At 42.5% G+C, this 19,431-nt stretch overlaps 1 protein-coding gene across 1 annotated transcript; it reads right to left on the bottom strand.

Annotated features, from left to right (window-relative positions):
- Window positions 1-794: 794 nt before the first annotated feature.
- BNIP1 (BCL2 interacting protein 1) lies at window positions 795-19,015 on the bottom strand. Its single transcript, XM_084838699.1, has 6 exons — window positions 18,924-19,015; window positions 17,173-17,265; window positions 14,749-14,840; window positions 12,971-13,072; window positions 11,181-11,299; window positions 795-2,283 (listed from the first exon to the last, which is right to left on the bottom strand). Exons 1-6 carry the CDS (start codon window positions 19,005-19,007, stop codon window positions 2,087-2,089), a joined length of 687 nt encoding a protein of 228 aa, XP_084694825.1. The 5' UTR covers window positions 19,008-19,015; the 3' UTR covers window positions 795-2,086.
- Between the last annotated feature and the right edge of the window lie 416 nt (window positions 19,016-19,431).

Raw genomic sequence — 19,431 nt, 5'->3', positions numbered from 1 at the left:
GATGAGTTCCCTCACATAGAGGGCCTTTTTGGTAGCTGTTCCCAGGCTGGGGAATTCCCTCCCAAGGTTAACTAGGTTCACTCCCTCTTTGCTGTCCTTCTGCCAGCAAGCAAAGATCGCTTTATTCAAGAAGGCCTTTGGCTTGTAAGTGGGTGTGTATGTTTTTATTATATTTTAATGTATTGTTTTAATCAATTTGAATTGTGCCTGTAAGCCGCGTGGAGTGCCATTTTTTGTAGAAAGGCAGGGTACAAATCAAATAAATAAATAAATTTCAGTAAGAGGGAATTTGTAAACAAAACAAAACACAGCCTGAGGAAGGGGGATACAGAAATGCCACGCCTCCTCCTTTTCTGCTTTGCTGGGCTTGCGCCAGCAGGGCTTCAGATTCGTCAGAGGCTCCGACAATGGAGCTCTTTGCAGAACAAGGTAGAGTTGCTCTGCCCAACAGGTAGGTTCATTTCCTTTTCCAATAAGGGCATGTAAGAGGAAAGAAAAAGTGTTTTGTCCAACTACAAATAGATGCACTACAAAAAGAAAATATATTTGTACACACTCAAGTTTATAGTGGTTTGAAGATACTAGTAACCAAGAGAGGGGATTTGTTTTGATGTTTGCTTTTAATACATATATGACACTACCATGAAAAAGTGCATACCTGTGCATGTGTGCTTTCATCTTTTGAGCAATGCCATATTTGAAAAACCCTGAAAAAGGGCATTCATAAAGAAAAACCCCCCAAGTTGTTTGTAAGGAGTAATACTGGGAAACACTTTGGAATGAGAACAGTAAGCATTTGAAAACAATTTTATTTTGCTGTGGTTTCTCTGGGCTCCATTCACATTGTCAACTCAAATCTTACAGCACAATCACAATTCATCATCTTCCATGGCTGCAGCTGTGCACATGGAAAGGACACCATGACACATTATAAATACTTGTCCCCTGCCTCCCTTGCTCCTCTAGCAGCCCATAGCTGGGCACACATTGTCCTGGGTGCATAGCAATGTGTTCAGCCATTACCTGAAATGGGAGGCCCCTCTTTGCCACTCATAATGGCCCTGTTCTGTCTAGACCCCAGCATGCAAGCTACTCATAATCTGTGAGAGTAGCCTGTACATGTGGTTTTGGCCTGCAATAATGGCTATGCATATTACCATGTGCTGAGAGCCAATGGGGAGGAGGACAGAAAAAAAGGGTTCTGTTGTGTTTCATGGGGCTCTCCTCCCATACACCCAGCCCAGAAATGGTACAGCACAAGAAGTGAAATAGCACAGGAAGAGATGGATCATACCACTAGTTTGTAAACTCACAAGACACCCCTAACTCTTACATTAAAGAGACAACATAAAAGGGAAAGTTTCAGTAACTGACATCCCAAGCAAATTACATTTCTATTCAGAGAGCAACATTATGCCTTTAAAGCAAACATCAGAATGAAGTAAAGGAACCTACCTGAACTATGCTCTCAAGGGATATGTAGGGACAAAGATATACTTCCATTAATGCCAATCAAAGGGAGATTTTGGAACTCCCTTCATTCACTTCTGGAAATAACTGAAATAAAGATTTTATAACTCAGAAGGCAGTATAGCCATCTTCAATATTTGGAGATTTTAAAAAATAACACTACCTGCTCTATCTGTATTTAAATACACTTTATTAAAGGAATGTATCTAAATGTATTTTCTGTAATATCTTCCTACCCCTCTCAGGGCATCCTCTGAACGGTTCTCTGAGGAAGGAAGTGGAATACATCTTTTAGGCCAAAGACAGGAGACAAGCTGAAGATGCTTCACACCATCCAGTTTAAGATGGACACCTGCCACTCTCAGAGCAACGGATCACACTTTTTTCTCTGCTGACCCCATTCTAATTGTTCCATGTTCTAACCTGCAGCTCATCTAGCTTACTTAAAGTAAGCTTAGATTTTCACAAAAGTTAGCAGTTCTTAATATTCTGTTTATACAGTATAAAGTTCTGTCTTCCAGAAATCCCTCCCTACTAGAGCAGTGTCAGGTTCTTGTAATAAGTCCTCCATTCCTTCTTCCCCACAGTCATGCATCCTCTCCTCATTTGAGAATTTTTATAAAAAAGGAAACAGTCTCTTCTTCAGGATATAAAGCACGGTGGCTAAAAACAAGGCAAGGGCAAGAAAGATGAGCAGTTTATCTGTTAGCTCCCTGCGGTTGTACTTTGTGATGAGCTTCCGTCCCAGTTGTATTGTTCCAGACATGGATCTGAATTCCTCGTTGGCATCTACGATGGTTCGTGAAGAATTAACTGAAAGAGAAAATGTACATTTCAGCCCAGAGTGTTTCAAAACATCTAAAAAACACACACACATACTATGAGTGTCCTATCTGGGTCCTGTAAAAAAATTATACAATATACTAGGTAAGTTGGCTCAAAGCCTTGTAGGCTGTAAAACTTTTCTATTTGACAAAAGCTCAGAACAAGTCAGGCAGGGACAGCATTTGCTGTCTTCTGAGGGCCCTCTGACATTTCACTATCTTGTGGAGCCCCATTCTTAGAAGACAAGAATCAGAGTTGGCACAGGCCAACAAGTGAAATTTGTCATGGTAACTAAAAATCTCTCCTCAGCCGAAATATCACAACAATGCTACTGCGTTTCAGGGTAAAAATGGTGGTTCACAGACAAAATGATGAAACAATAAAAATACACCTAAATAATTAAAACAGCAGGATGCAAAAAGTTACAAAGTATGTATTTTTAGTAGCAGTTAAAACTAAAGCAACTAAAAGCGCATTGGAATATCCAAGTCTTTAAGGCCTGTTTAAAAACAGTCAGGAAGAGAGACAATTGAGTGATAACAAGTGGCAAAGAAGAAATAATTGTTAATAGGAGTAAATGTAGATTCAGTATATAATACTATGTCATTCTCTGCACAAAATATTGAAGTTATTTGATAATAGGCTTGGTGAGATTTTGTAATGCATTGGATTAAACACCAGAATGTTAGTTTTTCATCAGATGTTAATTTCGAATGCAGAGGAACAGTTTCAGATGGAAGTGCAGATTACTATGCTACAATTTTGGCACATTTCCAAACAAATTTGGGGAAATAAGATTAGCATGTGGATCAAAACCTGTTCAGTGTTTGCAGAAGAAAAACACAGGCATTCCCTTGGCACATGAGAGTTGGCCCAATGTTCAGTGTCAGTAAACCAGGGGTCTTTCCCCCACCTAGCTGCAGTCTCAGTAAAGCAACACTGGAAACATGCATGTGCCCATCACTATAACTTGGATGCAACCATGTTATTTTGTAATTGCGTATATGTACCAATGAAATGAACTACTCTTCAGTTACAGATCTTTGAGGCAAATTTAAACACACACACACAGGCTCTAATGTCAAAATGTTTACAAGTGAGCAGTAAATGCAGTAAATCAGAAGTGACTACATAGTTGGCCCCAAAAATAAATGTGCAAATATCTTTTGCTTGGAATTGTTGTGACCTGCCCAGAGAGCTTCGGCTATTAGGGGTATAAAAATGAAATTTATAATAATAATGGAACTTTATCATAACCAGTCCCATTACTGTGCAAATTTATCTTCCATTCACAGAGAAAGTTCCATCATCCATATGGTACATGAAAGATTGAGGCTATTTTTCCTGGTAAGTGACAACACTGGACTTCCTGACCCCAAATTCAGATTGATTGCTTGCTGCAGTAAGAACTTCTCCAACTTTTTGTGTAACAGGAACCTTTTAACAGTAGATTAAGTACAGCTGGATTTTTCAAGACAAGTGATCTTTGCTGGCTCCACCTCAACCAAACAGGATGGGCTCTTTAACCAGATGCTAGGGGACAGAGACCCTGCCAAGACTGTCACTTAACGGGATAGGAAGCATATACTGAGGAGCTGCAGACAGCCATCAGCTCTGGAGGGAGGAGAGAGCTATATTATTTAATCCATCCCTTCTATCTCCCCCACCAAAGCAAAGGCAGAACATTCAGCTGGTCCACATCTGCCTTCTAAACAGCCCATGATTGGTCAATTTCAACAGTATATTTGATGTACAGTTTTAAGGGCTAAAGGAAACTGCCAGGCCAACTTCTGGCTTTCTAGGCCAAAGCCAAGACTCTTTTGGAAGCGTTTTGAGACCTTATTTGGACTGGAGTTAATGTGGATGGGGAATTAACTTTGTATTTTTGTGTTATTAATTGTAACTTTACAATTGTACAGGCTTTAAATACACTGCTACCTTCCCAGAACTCCTAGGATTGGACAGGTTAAAAATAAATTAGATTAAGTACATTAGTGGACAGACAGTTTGAATCTTTTGGTTGGCTATTTATCGCACAGCCAGACAGAGGACTAGATTAAAAAAATGTGGATTTTATTTTTTTCAATTCATCCTGTATTGTCCAGCATATTCTGGTAGCACCTCATATACACACATTTGCGAGCCATATTTTACACTGTTTTTTTTTACCACCTAAACTACCATTAATCATACAAAACCCTCTTCAGCTTAAACTATAGCAAATTTAGATTTATTTTTTTAGAGAGGATTTTCAGTATAGCCCAGTGCTCCTTAACAAACATATTTTCCTTTCTTAAGATCAGTGGTTTTCAAAATATGTTCCGGGAAACCCTGGGATACCAAGGAAGGTCAACCGGGGATCCCCAACGAGAAAGGCAGTAAAGCCAGTTTGCCCAGCACGGCTGATACTCCTTATAATGTGCAGCTGCAGGGGAGTGTTAGGTGTGCTCTAGATGCATCCACATTCAAGCTGGGTGATGAGTCCCAACAGGCTTGGATGGCATTCCATGTGAACCACGTATACACCTTAGAACACACTCATGTCCCAGAATCCTCTGCAGTGCAGAAGTACAGGGGTTCACTGGCAGCACGCAAAATAATGAGGAAGGGTTCCCTAATGATTGAAATTACCGCTTTGAGGGCACCAATCCTATGCATGCATCCTAGAACATGGCTGGCTGGGGAATAATGGGAACTGGGCTTTTTTCCTGTCTAAACATACATAGGATTGTGCCCTAAGTTAGTCTGCATTTCAGAAAACACATTGCCAATCATAGCAATCATCCAGTAACCTGCTAAACCAAAAGAGATGTTTTTCTCTGCAGATATTGCCATCAAGTTGAGACGGATGGCTCTGAAACTGAAGTCATGAGAGCATTTCATCTTAGGGACACCAGAAGGTATATTCTGTACTTGCTACAAATACGAGAGTTCAAAATACATGGTCATGTACCAGGGTGGGTTGATTTAAGCCAATGATTTAAATCAGCAAGAAAAAAAGTCAATTTAAATCCCTGACTTAAATCAAGTTTCCCATTGAAACTTCCTCATATTTTTCCTGAAGAATGATGCAAATCTGACCAGTAAAGCCATGTTAATTTACAATTACATAGAGTAATATGTACAGTTTCATTCTTGCAAACAGACTTTGCATCTCCTTGACCCAGTTTGCACGTAACAGTGGAAAATCTGGGTGCATTCCATGGCCATTTTTAATATTCAATCTCTGATTGGTTTGATCAAGGGTTTCCACATGACAGCCAAACCCTGACACTGTAGGCTAATTGTATTAAACAACCCACAGTTAACTTACAATCAGTAGCTGAATATTCAAAAACTATTTAAAAAGGGGGTTGAATATTCAAGAAGGCTGTGGAATGACCCAGCACATGCTGCGACAAATCGTGGGCCCCTTTGTCTCACTGTATATACTTTATATGTTTTCCTTTTTTTACCTCTAGGGGGAATGTCTTGGGTCTTTCTTATGACCTGCACCTGTGACTGTTTGAGGTTACCAGCACAAGCCTATACATGTCTCCTCAGAAAATCAGTTCCACTATTTTAATGGGGCTTACTCCCCAGTAAGTAGGTATAGGATTGCAGCCTTAATATAGGGAATGCAGGAAGATGGACAATTTTGTTGTCTGGGTTGGGAGTTGGAGGCACTGCACTACAGTGGTTCCGCTCCTACTTGGATGGCTGATTCCAGAAGGTGGTGCTGGGGGATTATTGCTCTGTGCCATGGCAATTGTGCCATGGGGTTCCACAGGGCTCTATTCTATCCCCCATGCTGTTTAACATCTACATGAAACCGCTGGGGGAGGTTATCCGGAGGTGTGGGCTGAGGTGCCATCAATATGCGGATGACACCCAGCTCTACCTCTCTTTCTCATCAAACCCAGGTGAGGCAGTGGCTGTTCTGAACCAGTGCCTGGGCACGGTAATGGACTGGATGAGGGCTAATAAACTGAAACTCAATCCAGACAAGACGGAGGTACTGTTAGTGGGTGGTTCGTCTGCCCGGCTAGGTGATATTCAACCTGTTCTGGAGGGGGTTGCACTCCCCCTAAAGGATCAGGTTCGTAGTTTGGGGGTGCTCTTGGATCCAGAACTGTCACTTGAGGCACAGGTGAACTCATTGGCACGGAGCACTTGTTATCAGCTTAGGCTGGTATACCAACTATGCCCTTATCTGGACAGAGATAGCCTTGCTACAGTTATCCATGCTCTGATAACTTCTCGTCTGGATTACTGCAATGCGTTATACGTGGGGCTGCCTTTGAAAACGGTCCGGAAACTTCAGCTGGTCCAAAATAGGGCAGCAAGATTGTTAACAGGGACTGGCCTGCGAGCTCATATTACGCCAGTACTTTTCCAGCTGCACTGGCTGCCAGTCCATTTCCGGGCCCGATTCAAAGTGCTGGTGTTAACATTCAAAGCCCTTAACGGCTTGGGGCCAGGTTACCTGAAGGATCGCCTCCTCCCATATGTGCCTGCCCGGACCTTAAGATCATCATCAGCGGCCCTTCTCCGTGAGCCCCTGCCAAAGGAAGTGAGGCGGGTGGCTACTAGGAGGAGGGCTTTTTCTGTTGTGGCACCCCGGCTCTAGAATGAGCTCCCTAGTGAGGTTCGCCTGGCGCCTACATTATACTCCTTTCGGCGCCAGGTGAAGACCTTTTTATTTTCCCAGGCTTTTTAGCTTTTTAAATTTTTATCTTTGCTGTTTTAAATCTGTATTTTAAATTCCTGTACTGCTGCTAGGTTTTATTGTGGTTGTATTGTTATATTGTGGTTTTAATGTTCTATATATTTTAAATTGTTTTATTGTGTGTTGTTTGGTTTTAATTTTTGTGAACTGCCCAGAGAGCTTCAGCTATTGGGTGGTATAGAAATGAAATAAATAAATAAATAAATTTGTCTTCTCTTCTTCTTTCCAGTATTGCTCCTTTCTGTTTCCATCTGTCTTGGACCAGCCATCCCCTCACAAAAAACAAAATAGCAAATAAAAATGAAATGCCCCTGAGTGATAGGTCAATGCAAGGTTTGATAGTTACTTGGCAGGAAAAAAAATCTAATGTACATTTTTTAAAATCTGAGTTTTGGTATTTTTTAAAGCATCATTTTTTTAATCTACCCTGCTATATTGTCTTTCCATCTTAACTGACTCCTCTGCCTTGCTTGGCCCAACTCCACCACCACATAGGGATAGAACAACAATCCTTTGCACAAGTGGCTTTAGTCAAAAAAACTGAAAGCCCAGAACTTTCAAGAAGCAAGAGCAGGTAGTTAGGCTAGACAGAGGCATTTTCATGAGATGAAAAACTAAAATGAATGTCCATGTTTGATTGGTAGGTAACTTCATTTTTATGAGACTGTAAGTGTAAGTTTCCCCTTCATGGATCACTGCCTTGTTGTGGCGAAGGGGCTTGCGTAACTCAGTGAAGCCATGAGCTATGCCGTGCAGGGCCACCCAAGACGGACAGGTCACGGTGGAGAGTTGTGACAAAATGTGGTCCACTGGAGAAGGAAAAGGCAACCCACTACAGTATTCTTGCCAAGAAAACCCCATGGAACGTATCACAAGGCTAAAAGAGATGACACCGGAAGATGAGCCCCTCAGGTCAGAAGGTGTCCAATATATTACTGGGGAAGAGCAGAGGGAATTTCCAGGTAGCACCAGAAAGAGTGAAGCGGCTGGGCCAAAGCCGAAAGGACACTCGGCTGTGCATGTGTCTGGTGGTGAAAAGAAAATCCGATGCTGTAAAGAACAATATTGTTTAGGAACCTGGAATGTAAGATCAATGAATCAAGGTAAGCTGGAGGTGGTCAAACATGAGATGGCAAGTTTGAACATTGACATCTTGGGAATCAGCGAACTAAAATGGACAAGCATGGGCAAATTTAATTCAGGTGACCATTATATCTACTACTGTGGGCAAGAATCCCTTAGAAAAAATGGAGTAGCACTCATAGTCAACAAAAGGGTGGGAAAAGCAGTACTGGAGTACAATCTCAAAAACGATAGAATGATCTCAGTACGAATCCAAGGCAAACCATTCAACATCACAGTAAGTCAAGTCTATGCCCCAACCACTGAGGCCGAAGAAGCTGAGGTTGATCGGTTCCATGAAGACCTACAAGACCTTCTAGAACTAACACCAAAAAAAGATGTCCTCTTCATCATAGGGGATTGGAATGCCAAAGTAGGAAGTCAAGAAATAACTGGGATAACAGGCAAGCATGGCCTTGGTGTACAAAATGAAGCAGGACAAAGGCTAATAGAGTTTTGCCAAGAGAACATGCTGATCATAGCAAACACTCTTTTCCAACAGCACAAGAGGCGACTCTACACATGGACATTACCACATGGTCAATATTGAAATCAGATTGATTAGGTATTTTGGAGCCAGAGATGGAGAAGCTCTATACAGTCAGTAAAAACAAGACCTGGAGCTGACTGTGGCTCAGATCATGAGCTTCTTTTTGCAAAATTTCAGCTTAAATTGAAGAACGTAGGGAAAACCACTAAACCACTAAACAAAAGAGCCTCTTGTTGAGGGTGAAAGTGGAGAGTGCAAAAGCTGGTTTGAAACTCAACATTAACAAAACTAAGATCATGGCATCTGGCCCCATCACTTCCTGGCACATAGAAGGGGAAGAAATGGAAGCAGTGACAGATTTTATTTTCTTGGGCTCCAAGATCACCGCAGACAGTGACTGTAGCCATGAAATTAAAAGATGCTTGCTCCTTGGGAGGAAAGCTATGGCAAACCTAGACAGCATAGCAAGAAGCAGAGACATCACCTTGCTGACAAAGGTTCATGTAATCAAAGCTATGGTTTTCCCAGTAGCAACGTATGGCTGTGAGAGCTGGACTATAAGGAAGGCTGAGCGCCGAAGAATTGATGCCTTCCAACTGTGGTGCTGGAGAAGACTCTTGCGAGTCCCCTGGACTGCAAGGAGGTCAAATCAGTCCATCCTAAAGGAAATCAACCCTGACTCCTCGTTGGAAGGACAGATACTGAAGCTGAAGCTCAAATATTTTGGCCACCTAATGCAAAGAGAAAACTCACTGGAAAAGATCCTGATGCTGGGAAAGACTGAAGGCAAAAGGAGAAGGGGACGGAAGAGGATGAGATGGCTAAATAGCATCACCGATGCAATGAATATGAACTTGAGCACACTCCGAGAGAGAGCGGAGGACAGGAAGGCCTGGCGTGCTATGATCCATGGGGTCACGAAGAATCGGGCATGACTGAACGACTAAACAACAACAACAAAGTGTAAGTTTAGCATGATGAAGTTTAACTGTAACTTTGTCATTTTTAAGTAAGAGAGAAATGTAGTATTTTATTTATATTTTTAAAAATAAAAAATCAATGTACATTTTGGAAAATCTGATGTAAATTAAAGATTTCATTTTAAAAAATCATTGATTTTTATCCACCCTGTCACGTACCATGGGCACATGCATATTTGGAATGTTACTTATGGCTAGGACCTGTAGCTTAGTGGTAGAGCACACATTTTGCATACAAAAGGTCCTGTATTCAATCCATGACATCTCCAATTAAAAGGACCTCAAGAAGCAGGGCTGGGAAGCCAAGTTTTGACCGAGACCTGAGGAAACTGTTGCCAGCTGGAGTACAAAGGCCTGGGCTAGACAGACCAGTGGTTTGGATCAGTACAGGTCAGCTTCATTTGTTCCTTTTAAGATGCACAGAGCTTTCCCTCACTCATGAGTTCTATGCATTTTAAGGAGAAAAGCCACATGTGAAGCATGCATGTGCCCTTCATTATTTGTGGTAGATGCATAATTTACATGTGGATATCCACAGCCAAGTTCAGAATATTAAATGAAATGTGGCCCTTCAGAAAGAACGTCTATTGCTGTTTTTACCGCTGTCAAGTATGACATTTGAACACTGATCCAAAACATGTTGCATTTCAAATCAGAGTACTATCTAATATATTGACCAATACGCTTTACTTCATATTGGGATCATAATATTCATGGTAGAATGAAGCATCATAATGGGATTAATCCTGTTCTTCACGATTTCTGGTCATAGATACCCAAACACAAGTGGGGTGAGGGGTGAGCAGAGTTCAGAGACTACAGCCTAGTCAGCTGAGCAGCTGTGTGGTCTTTAAAAATATTACGGTTTTGAACCATGACAAATTTGGGAGTGCTTTCGGGAACTTCCAGTTCCTGACATATAGCATATTGACAGTTCCACTGTCAAAATCTTCCACACCATTACAAGGCCTCTAGAACTGTACAGCACAAACCCACTGAGAGTGGCTGCTGAACAACCTCCTTTTATTTCAGCCAGACTTACACAGGCGAAAGACGTTTGGTGGATTTGCCCCCAACCTTTTTTTTTAAAGAAAAAAAATAAGACGCTTTCACTTCAGACTTCAGCACATGTACTTCTGGGCCCAACTGATGCTAGGATTGTATTTTTAAAAGCGCCTGGCCCCAAGAGGTATAGTGTGAGGCCTCCTACACTATCCGATGCTTGTGCCAAGTGGCTTTTCTCCCTCTGCCTTTGAAATGCCACCCTTGAAAGACCATTTATCTAACTAACAGATTATCCAGCTCTTACCAATAAAGTGGCAATAATTCACTCTAGGACTATACACAGGCGGTTGGATCCCGAGAAGTCTTGAGTGAGGAAAGGCACTTTTGCTTGTGCAAGGCAGTCTCAACAAATTCTGCTGATATCCCCATCCCATTGCAGTCACCTGCGTACCATCACACACCAATCCAAAGGGTCACTCAGCACTCAGGAGTGGCTTGGGGTGGGTGGGGATAGGGATGTAGTGAGGAACAAGCTAGGAAAGCCCCAGTCTCTGGATTATTTACTTGATTATTTACTTGCCTAGGGTCTGCATGGTCTCCTCACTTTGCCGGACCTGCTGAGACATCATCCTGCTAATACCCATCAGGTTCTCTGTGATGTTGCTGGCCCCCTCTGCCAAGCTTTCCTTCGCTGTTTTTCTAAAAGAGAAGAGGAAAATAAAACTAATATAAAAGTAAAATTATGTTCCTTAACAAATACTTCAAAGGCCAGGGGGAGCATAGAGATGGAAGATGATATCTACCAGAGCAGCATTTGGATATGCATACAATGCAAATATGTGCTTTTACTCTGCTGTTTCAAGATAAAGTATTACATTAGAGGTTTGAGCATATTATCAGTACAAGTTTTCAGAGCCACTGATATTTTTGAAATGTTCCTTCCAAAATGGCCATTTGGCTGCAGGGATGAGATTAAAATGTAATCATATATCAATACATCTAACTGATACTATAGTACAGCACAAAGACAAGCTACCATGGTGATGATCCTGTTTCTACAACACCATTTAGCTGAATTTGATGTTTAATTACCAATTTTCCATTCTTACTCTGCCATGTAGATCACAGGCTGATTTGCACCTTATAACGCTCTTGATATCCTCCAACTGAAAATTAATATCCAAACTGGGGAGAATCTAAACTCTTGCAGTTCTTATCACTGTACATGAAAAATGTAACATTCAAGAGTATATTGTGAACCGGTCATAATGTACTCTGTTGTTGTTGTTCAGTCGTTCAGTCGTGCCCGACTCTTCGTGACCCCATGGACCATAGCACGCCAGGCTTTCCTGTCCTCTGCTCTCTCCCGGAGTGTGCTCAAGTTCATATTCATTGCATCGGTGATGCTATCGCAGCTAAAAAAGCTTTGCTAATACTGCAATCCTATACTAACTTACCTGAGAGCAAGCCCCACTTAACTCAATGGGACTTACTTTCGAGAAGCCAGGTACAGGATTGTGCTTTCAAAGACCCTTATTCCAAAAATATAGACCTCATGACTACCAATGTATCTTCTACTAGATACACTTCCCAAAGTGGATTGGATAATTTTATTTATTTATTTATTATTGCATTTATATCCCGCCTTTTTTCCTCTTGCAAGGAACCCAAGGCGGCTTACATTATCATCCTCCTCTCCGTTGTATCCTCACAACAACAACCCTGTGAGGTAGGTTGGGCTGAGAGTCTGTGACTGGCCCAAAGTCACCCAGTGAGCTTCCATGCCCAAGTGGGGACTAGAACCCGGATCTGCCAGCTCCCAGTCCATCACTCTCACCACTACACTACACTGGCTCTCAGTGTAGTGTAATCCCAGAGGGTAGGGAATAGAGGCTAGGGGCTGGGAGCAATAAGGAAAAACAGTTTCTTGGCTCTTCAACAGCTTCTCAAAGTTAGCCGCAAATGGTAATGGAGCGCAGAGGAGGATCCAAGTGGCTGACCCAGTTCGCACATAACGGCGACAATTCATGGGTTAATTAACCCACGATTTGCTGGGTTGCGTGCTGCTGCCCTTTTAAATACTCAACCTCCAATTGGCCTGGAGTTCTTAGGTTAGCTTTGGGTTGTTTAACCCATGAATAACCCATAGTTCCTGGGTTCACATGTCATTGAGCAACCCATGACCAGGCCGATCAAAGGTTGCGTATTTAAAGAGCCAGCGGCACTTGTGCGGCAAGCAATGGGCCCACTAAATTTAAAAGGAGTAGTGTAAGTTACGATGGCCCAGAAAAGTGACCTTTTGAAACTGAGCTAGACAGAAATGCTTTGGAAACTCCTATGGCCAAATTCTACAAAAGGATGATTATGTACCTTTGTCGTAAAGGGTCTCCTCCTCGTAGCAGTTCATCTTTTTCAGCATTGTCAATGGCAATTTTGCAAGCTAAGTTTGCCTTCCTCCAGGCTGTCTGATTGCTGAAATTATTAATATACTGAAATTTAGAACAATGGTGACCACAAAGACAGAAACATCCTTGTCTGTATTATGTACAAAGCAACTGAGATAACTGAATGCATACAAATAAAATATTCCATTATTCTTTGACATAACTAACAATGATTGTTAGCATATATTAACAACTGCATTATGTATTTTCCTCATCTATTTATCTTCCACTGTTATCTTAGCACCATAACAACGTTTCTTCTTTAATGGTCTATACAGAATTGAATAGATCTCAATACATGAGGAAATGAATAACAGTCCATGCTATCTTCTGGAAGATTGCTAGGGACACTCACAGCGTTGGATGGATGCCCTAAATCATATTATCTTCCAGCCAACTGTTGCGTAATCTCTAAAAAGTTATATTGTAAGTCATTGTTAATTTTAGTAATAGAATGTTTTACAGATGAATTGTTTTCTATAATAAAAAGGATGAAAAATGGACTGAGGCTGCAATCCTATACCAAGTTACCTAGGAGAAAGCCCCATTGAACTCTTGGGACTTACTTCTGAGTAGACATGTATAGGATTGTGCTGTGAATCTAATCTAAAGATTGTCCTGTACAATAGGCTGTGCATTGGCCTACACCAGGGTGGTGGTGGTAGTGGTGCACCAGAGTACTTTACACAGGGATTTTAGACACAGGATTGCTGTAACTTGATTGCTCCATTGTCACTTCCTCTCCACCCCTTCCAATTTCATGCAGTTCAGCCACTGCACAGGGTTCTGTTTTAATTTTAAAAGTTTCATTGTGAAACAGCTATTTGGGGGGCAATATGTGCTGGAAATTCCCCCTGCCATCCCTATAAACAAACAGGGCACAATCCAGTTGATATTAAGCACCTTTAAGTCTCATTTATTGCTATGGGGGAGATTTAAGTACACACCTAACTCTCGCATTGAAAATAGTACGTAACAAATGTTCTACATCTTCCTTATACAAAGCCTAGGCAAATGTTTACTTTAGGAACAGTTTTAAAGTAACAAAAATGTGTTCCTTGAAAAAAGGGAAGAAATAATTGTTTGACAAGATGCAATAACTGTGCCACGTTATGTGGATAATGGCTGGTCTTACAGCATGTTATATCATACACTCTCACATTCACTGGTGTTGCAAGTGTAATTGTACAGTTGTATACATTAGTTGTTTTTTTTCACATTCTTCATAGCTAGGGCATAATTAGGTCTATGATGTTTATAGAAGTGAGAATTACCATTCAAATTTTCTTTGAAATGAGTTTGGAACTGCCTGCAGGAAAAAATGAGAGTGCCCAAACATATAACCCATCCAATCTTATATGGAGGGATGGCAGCAGTGCTTCCTGGGCTCAGAAAACTAGTCTCTCTTTGGTCTCAGTTGCTACAAATAAAAATGTGACATAGTAGATTGAAAACAGATCAAAATGGATTCTGTTTATGATCACAATTACTATTCAAATATAGGGGGTGGGGTGTACAAACAGAATAGTGGAATATCAACCTGGTTTTGACACTGGCTTGTGTGAATACCCTCACTTTGGGGCAGGTGTGTGTATGTCATTTTGGTGAGACAAAGCTGTTTGTCTTGTTTTATGAATGGCTTTCAGGGGGAAAAAGAATTATCTAAGCATGCATTCAAAATACAGCGGTTACAGTTTTACTGACCTGAGCATTTGCTTCTTATGGTTCTCTACTTCTTGTAGCAAAACTTGCTTTTCTGATTCTTTATCTTGTTCCTTAGCCATCTGTTCAAGTTCCTAAACAGAACCATAAACATTGAACACACATTATTTTTCATCATTAATTCTTCCGTAACAAAAAAGGAAACAGATTTATTAAACACACACATACACAGGCTGCAATCCTGTACCCATTTACCTGGGAGTAAGCCCCACTGAACTCAATATGACTTACTTCTGAGTAGACATGTATAGAACTGCACTGTAAAGCTATTTATTTTTTGTTGCTTTTAAGACAATCTGGACTCCCAAAAATGTTTTATGCTGCTATAAATCTCATTAACCTACTTCCAACTGGTGCGTAGACATGCAGAGAAAAGCATGAGAAAAGTGGGTATAAGTCCTCTTAGCAGCATGGTACAATGTTCAACGCCTTTCTCAGGGTGTCTCTACACAAGCAATTTATTGCATGCTCATGATTATTCACTCACAGAAATTTGTGGGTCCTTTCCACGATGTTGTCAACCTCCAGGATGTCTCCCGCACATTTCCCCCTTTATCCTGCTTTCAAAAAGATCGGAGATCAGCTAGTAATAAAAGTTAATAGCGCCATATGGGCAGTGTGTAATGCTGGCATAGCACTATGAACTTGCTGAGGAAGGACATTCCTCGATTCAAACCACGTGTCTGCCGTGTAAATGCTTGAGCAAAATGCCTCCTTGCAATGGAGACAGATCTGATCCCCTACCACACCAAGCTCAGAATCAACATCCTCTGTTGATTTAAAGCACCTCATTAAGTTCAATGGGACTTACTCCCAAATAAGTGTGCCGAGGGTTTGCAGACTTACAGCACAATCTTACATTTACTCAGAAGTAAGTTGTAGCTTTCCTGGAGGCTGCAAGGAAACAGTACAGCACAAGTTAAGTGGTGAAAACAAGACCACCACCAACCCCTGCTCCTTTGCACACATGCCAGGGAGGGAGGTGCTCCCTTGATTCAAACCATGTGTCTGCCATGTAAAGGAACCCATCCTAATCCTGCAAAGAAACCGAAAGCAGAAAGCCCCGGTAAGGATGCAGTTTTGCTTAATGCAGAGACACCCTAAATCTCTAATCCAGGAATGGAAGAGGGATTAAATTACGCACTAGGCTTTATTGTATAGGCAGCCCTACTTCTACTCAGTCATACATTTATGTCCAAGCCAAGAGCTATGGGTTGTCATTATCAGCCTGTTTGTCCAGCCTTAGAGAGTATGAATCACATACAGTTTAGCTTCCTGGTAGTGGACTGCTTCGGTCTTGAATGATCTGTGTAGCCTATCTCCCTGATTGGGCAGGGCATCTGGTCTCCTTTGTTTGGTGGAGCTTGGAGCTCAAAGGATTTGCTGCCCTAGAAGGAAGAGGGGACTTTGGACCCCTCAAGCCTATATAGCCAGACTCCATAGTGTAATGGTATTTGTATATACATGATAGCTTAGGGAACCTTCATAGCGACTCTGAGAAAGTCAGCTGATATTGATGCAACAAGAGAAAACAGCCATCCTTCCCAAGGAAACTGATATAAAAACACAATTATTATCAGAAACCAGGCATCCATCAATGCTCTTATAAACTAAGACCTTGAGACTTATTAGCAAAGGATTAAATTAACCCCCACACACATCTGAAATAAGTCAATTTGACGAAATTAAAACTGTACTAGAAAGTAAGAAATGCTGATTCACAGACATTCATACTTCAAAGGATGCATGATTAGGAGTAAGTACCTGGCTGAATGCTACAGCATGGGATTGGATAGTACATGGGTTTTGAACCACAAAATGCTAAATGCTATAGTATACTAACCTTCAATGTGTGTCTGTTCACCATGTGCCGGTAGCTATCATGTCAAAAAGCAAGACTAAAGGAAGCAGACTAATACATAAAAGTACCAATATAAAACAGTACAGTACAGTACTAATGAAAATGACATTTGTAAGATTCTGAAATTGTCAATTCCCTTGTGAGGTATTTTGGATGTATTATGCAATTCTTCAGTGTAGTTGATATACACAAATGACGTCTCTCTTCAGAAATATCACAAACCTCTTTGAAATCCTCATTAACACCAGTCTTGTATCTAAACACTAGTGTGGTAGCCATAGGCAACAGGAAACTGCATGCAAGTTATTGAGTGGGCTAGCAGAGGAGGGAGAGAGCACTCTGTCCCTCTTCTGCATCCAACATAGAAAACAAATGAGTTGCCAGAGGAGGAAACTCCCTCCTTACACAGCATAGAAATGCAGTAGGCAGCTGCAGGAGAGCTGGAATGCTTTACCCCTTCTCTGCCAGCCCCCTGCAGGTTTGTAAAAATTTCTTATTTACAAGGCTGATTGACATACTTGCTGTGTTTTGTAAATATTCCTCACCTGTATTCTAAGCCGTAAATGCTGGAATTTTTCCTTTACTTTGGCATTCAGTTCTGTAAGTGTACTTACAGGTCCCACACAATCCCGGATATCCTAAAAGAAATAACAAGCAATGTACAGAACATATTGTTGCACTGATGTTCTCTTGGATTGTATATTGCCAGCTGGATCTTCAAAATGCTGGTGTGCAGAAAGTGGATAGGGAGGCATTTTTCTCCATCTCTTTTAGTACTAGAACCTGGGGTCATCCCATGAAGCTGATTAGTGGGAGATTCAAGACAGACAAAAGGAAGGACTTCTGCACACAAAGCAGTTGAACTATGGAATTTGCTACCACAAGATGTAGTGATGGCCACCAATTTGGATGGCTTTAAAAGGGGGTTAGACAAATTCATGGAGGATAAGGTCATCAATGGCTACTAGTCTTGATGGCTATATGCTGCCTCCAGTATGAGAGGCAGTGTGCCTATGTACATAAGTTGCTAGGGAACATGAGCAGGAGGGTGCTACTGCACTCATGTTCTACTTGTCAGTTTCCCAGAGGCAGCTGGCTGGCCACTGTGTGAACAGAATGCTGGACTAGATGGACCCTTGGTCTGATCCAGCAGGGCTCTTCTTATTTTAAGAACATAGGAAGAGCCCTGCTGGATCAGACCAAGGGTCCATCTAGTCCAGCATTCTATTTACACAATGGCCAACCAGCTGTCAACCAGGAACCAATAAGCAGAACATGAGAGCAGTAGCACCCTCCCACCCATGCTCCCCAGTAACTGGTGCACACAGGCACAGGCATGTCTGAAAGATTACTATTCCTTAACTCCCTGATGATCCGTGAGCAGTCTTCTTACACAACTGCATTGCAGAAGAGCCTCCCACCATCGGAGCGACACCCAGAGAGATCTTATCTTTACCAATGGCACAGAACAGAGAATTTCAAACCCAGTGCAGCTTTTCTCATCACAGTGTAGGAATGTTGGGAGAAGCTGCAGTTGCAGGAATCATTCCTTCTTTGCAATTTTTTAAGGGCAAAGGAACCCCTCTAGGGTCTAGACTGACATCCCTACAGCAGAAAATATGGGAAGTACAACGTCCAGAGGAGTAGCCGTCCTAATCTGCCACAGCAAGAACAAGAGTGTCTTGTGACATAAGAAGAGCCCTGCTGGATCAGACCAAGGGTCCATCTAGTCCAGCATTCTGTTCACACAGTGGCCAAGGAGCTGTCAACCAGGAACCCACAAGCAGGGCATGAGTGCAACAGCACCCTCCCACCCATGTTCCCCAGCAACTGGTGTGTACATAGGCTCACTGCGTCTGGCACTGGAGATAGCACATAGCCATCAAGACTAGTAGCCATTGATAGCCTTTAGAATAACACAGTCAGGGCGCAGTCCTGTCCTATGCATGTTTAGACAGCAAAGAATTCCTACAACTCCCAGCATTCCCCAGCCGTTCCGGCCGGCGAATGCTCTTTGCTGTCTAAACATGCATAGGGTGGCACCCTTTTTGTAGCATAAGCCCTCGTGGGCTCAAGTCCACTTTTGTCAGCTGCAGTCTGTTCCCCTTTCAGATGCCACAAGTCCCTTCGCAGCTTTAGCTGAGAACAGACTGGCAGAACTAAAGGTACAAACCCGAGCAGAAGGGGTGTGTATGCCCCAGGCCAGAAAGGAAGCCCGGAAGTGAGCCTACGAGTAAAGCGCAAACGTGCGGCATCATCTTGATTTACTGGCCGCAGAGCGAAGCTGTGGTCCTACCTGCACCGCCGCTTTAATCTCCAGGTCGACTTTGACAATCTCCTGGTTGCAGACTCGGACCGGCACGTCACCGGCAGCCGCCATCTTGCGACGAGCTACGGCGAGCGAAAGAGGGCGCGAGCGAATTTCGAGACGCCGCCTCTCCTCTCCTCTCCTCTCCGCTCCGCCCTCGCGGCGGCGCCGGCGCCACGAAGCGAAGAAGCTGGCGGGGCGCCCGGCGGCGCCGGCGTCCGTCCTGGGGAGCCCCGTCTCGCAGGGCTCCCGGCCTGGTTTGGGCGGCGGCGTTGAAGGGGAGGAAAAGCTCGTCTTCTGGCACCTTCGACTCCACCGAATTTACCTCGCTGCTTACATTTCCCCCCTGTGTGCCCACTTTATACGTACATATGCCCAAATGAGGATGACGCTAAATGAATCTGGTGGAAGCGGATCCGAAGTCCGCGAAAGCTGATGCCGTAATAAAGGTGTTCCGTTTTTAAGTTGTCGCCAGGCTCTTAATCTGTGCCGCAGC

The sequence above is a fragment of the Heloderma suspectum genome, chromosome 2 (genome assembly GCF_057233095.1).
Source record: "Heloderma suspectum isolate Gila_16-S chromosome 2, 16-S_ref, whole genome shotgun sequence".
NCBI classification, from domain to species: domain Eukaryota; kingdom Metazoa; phylum Chordata; class Lepidosauria; order Squamata; family Helodermatidae; genus Heloderma; species Heloderma suspectum.
The sequence above is the reverse complement of the archived record's forward strand: the minus strand, read 5'-3'. Positions and strand labels throughout refer to the sequence as shown.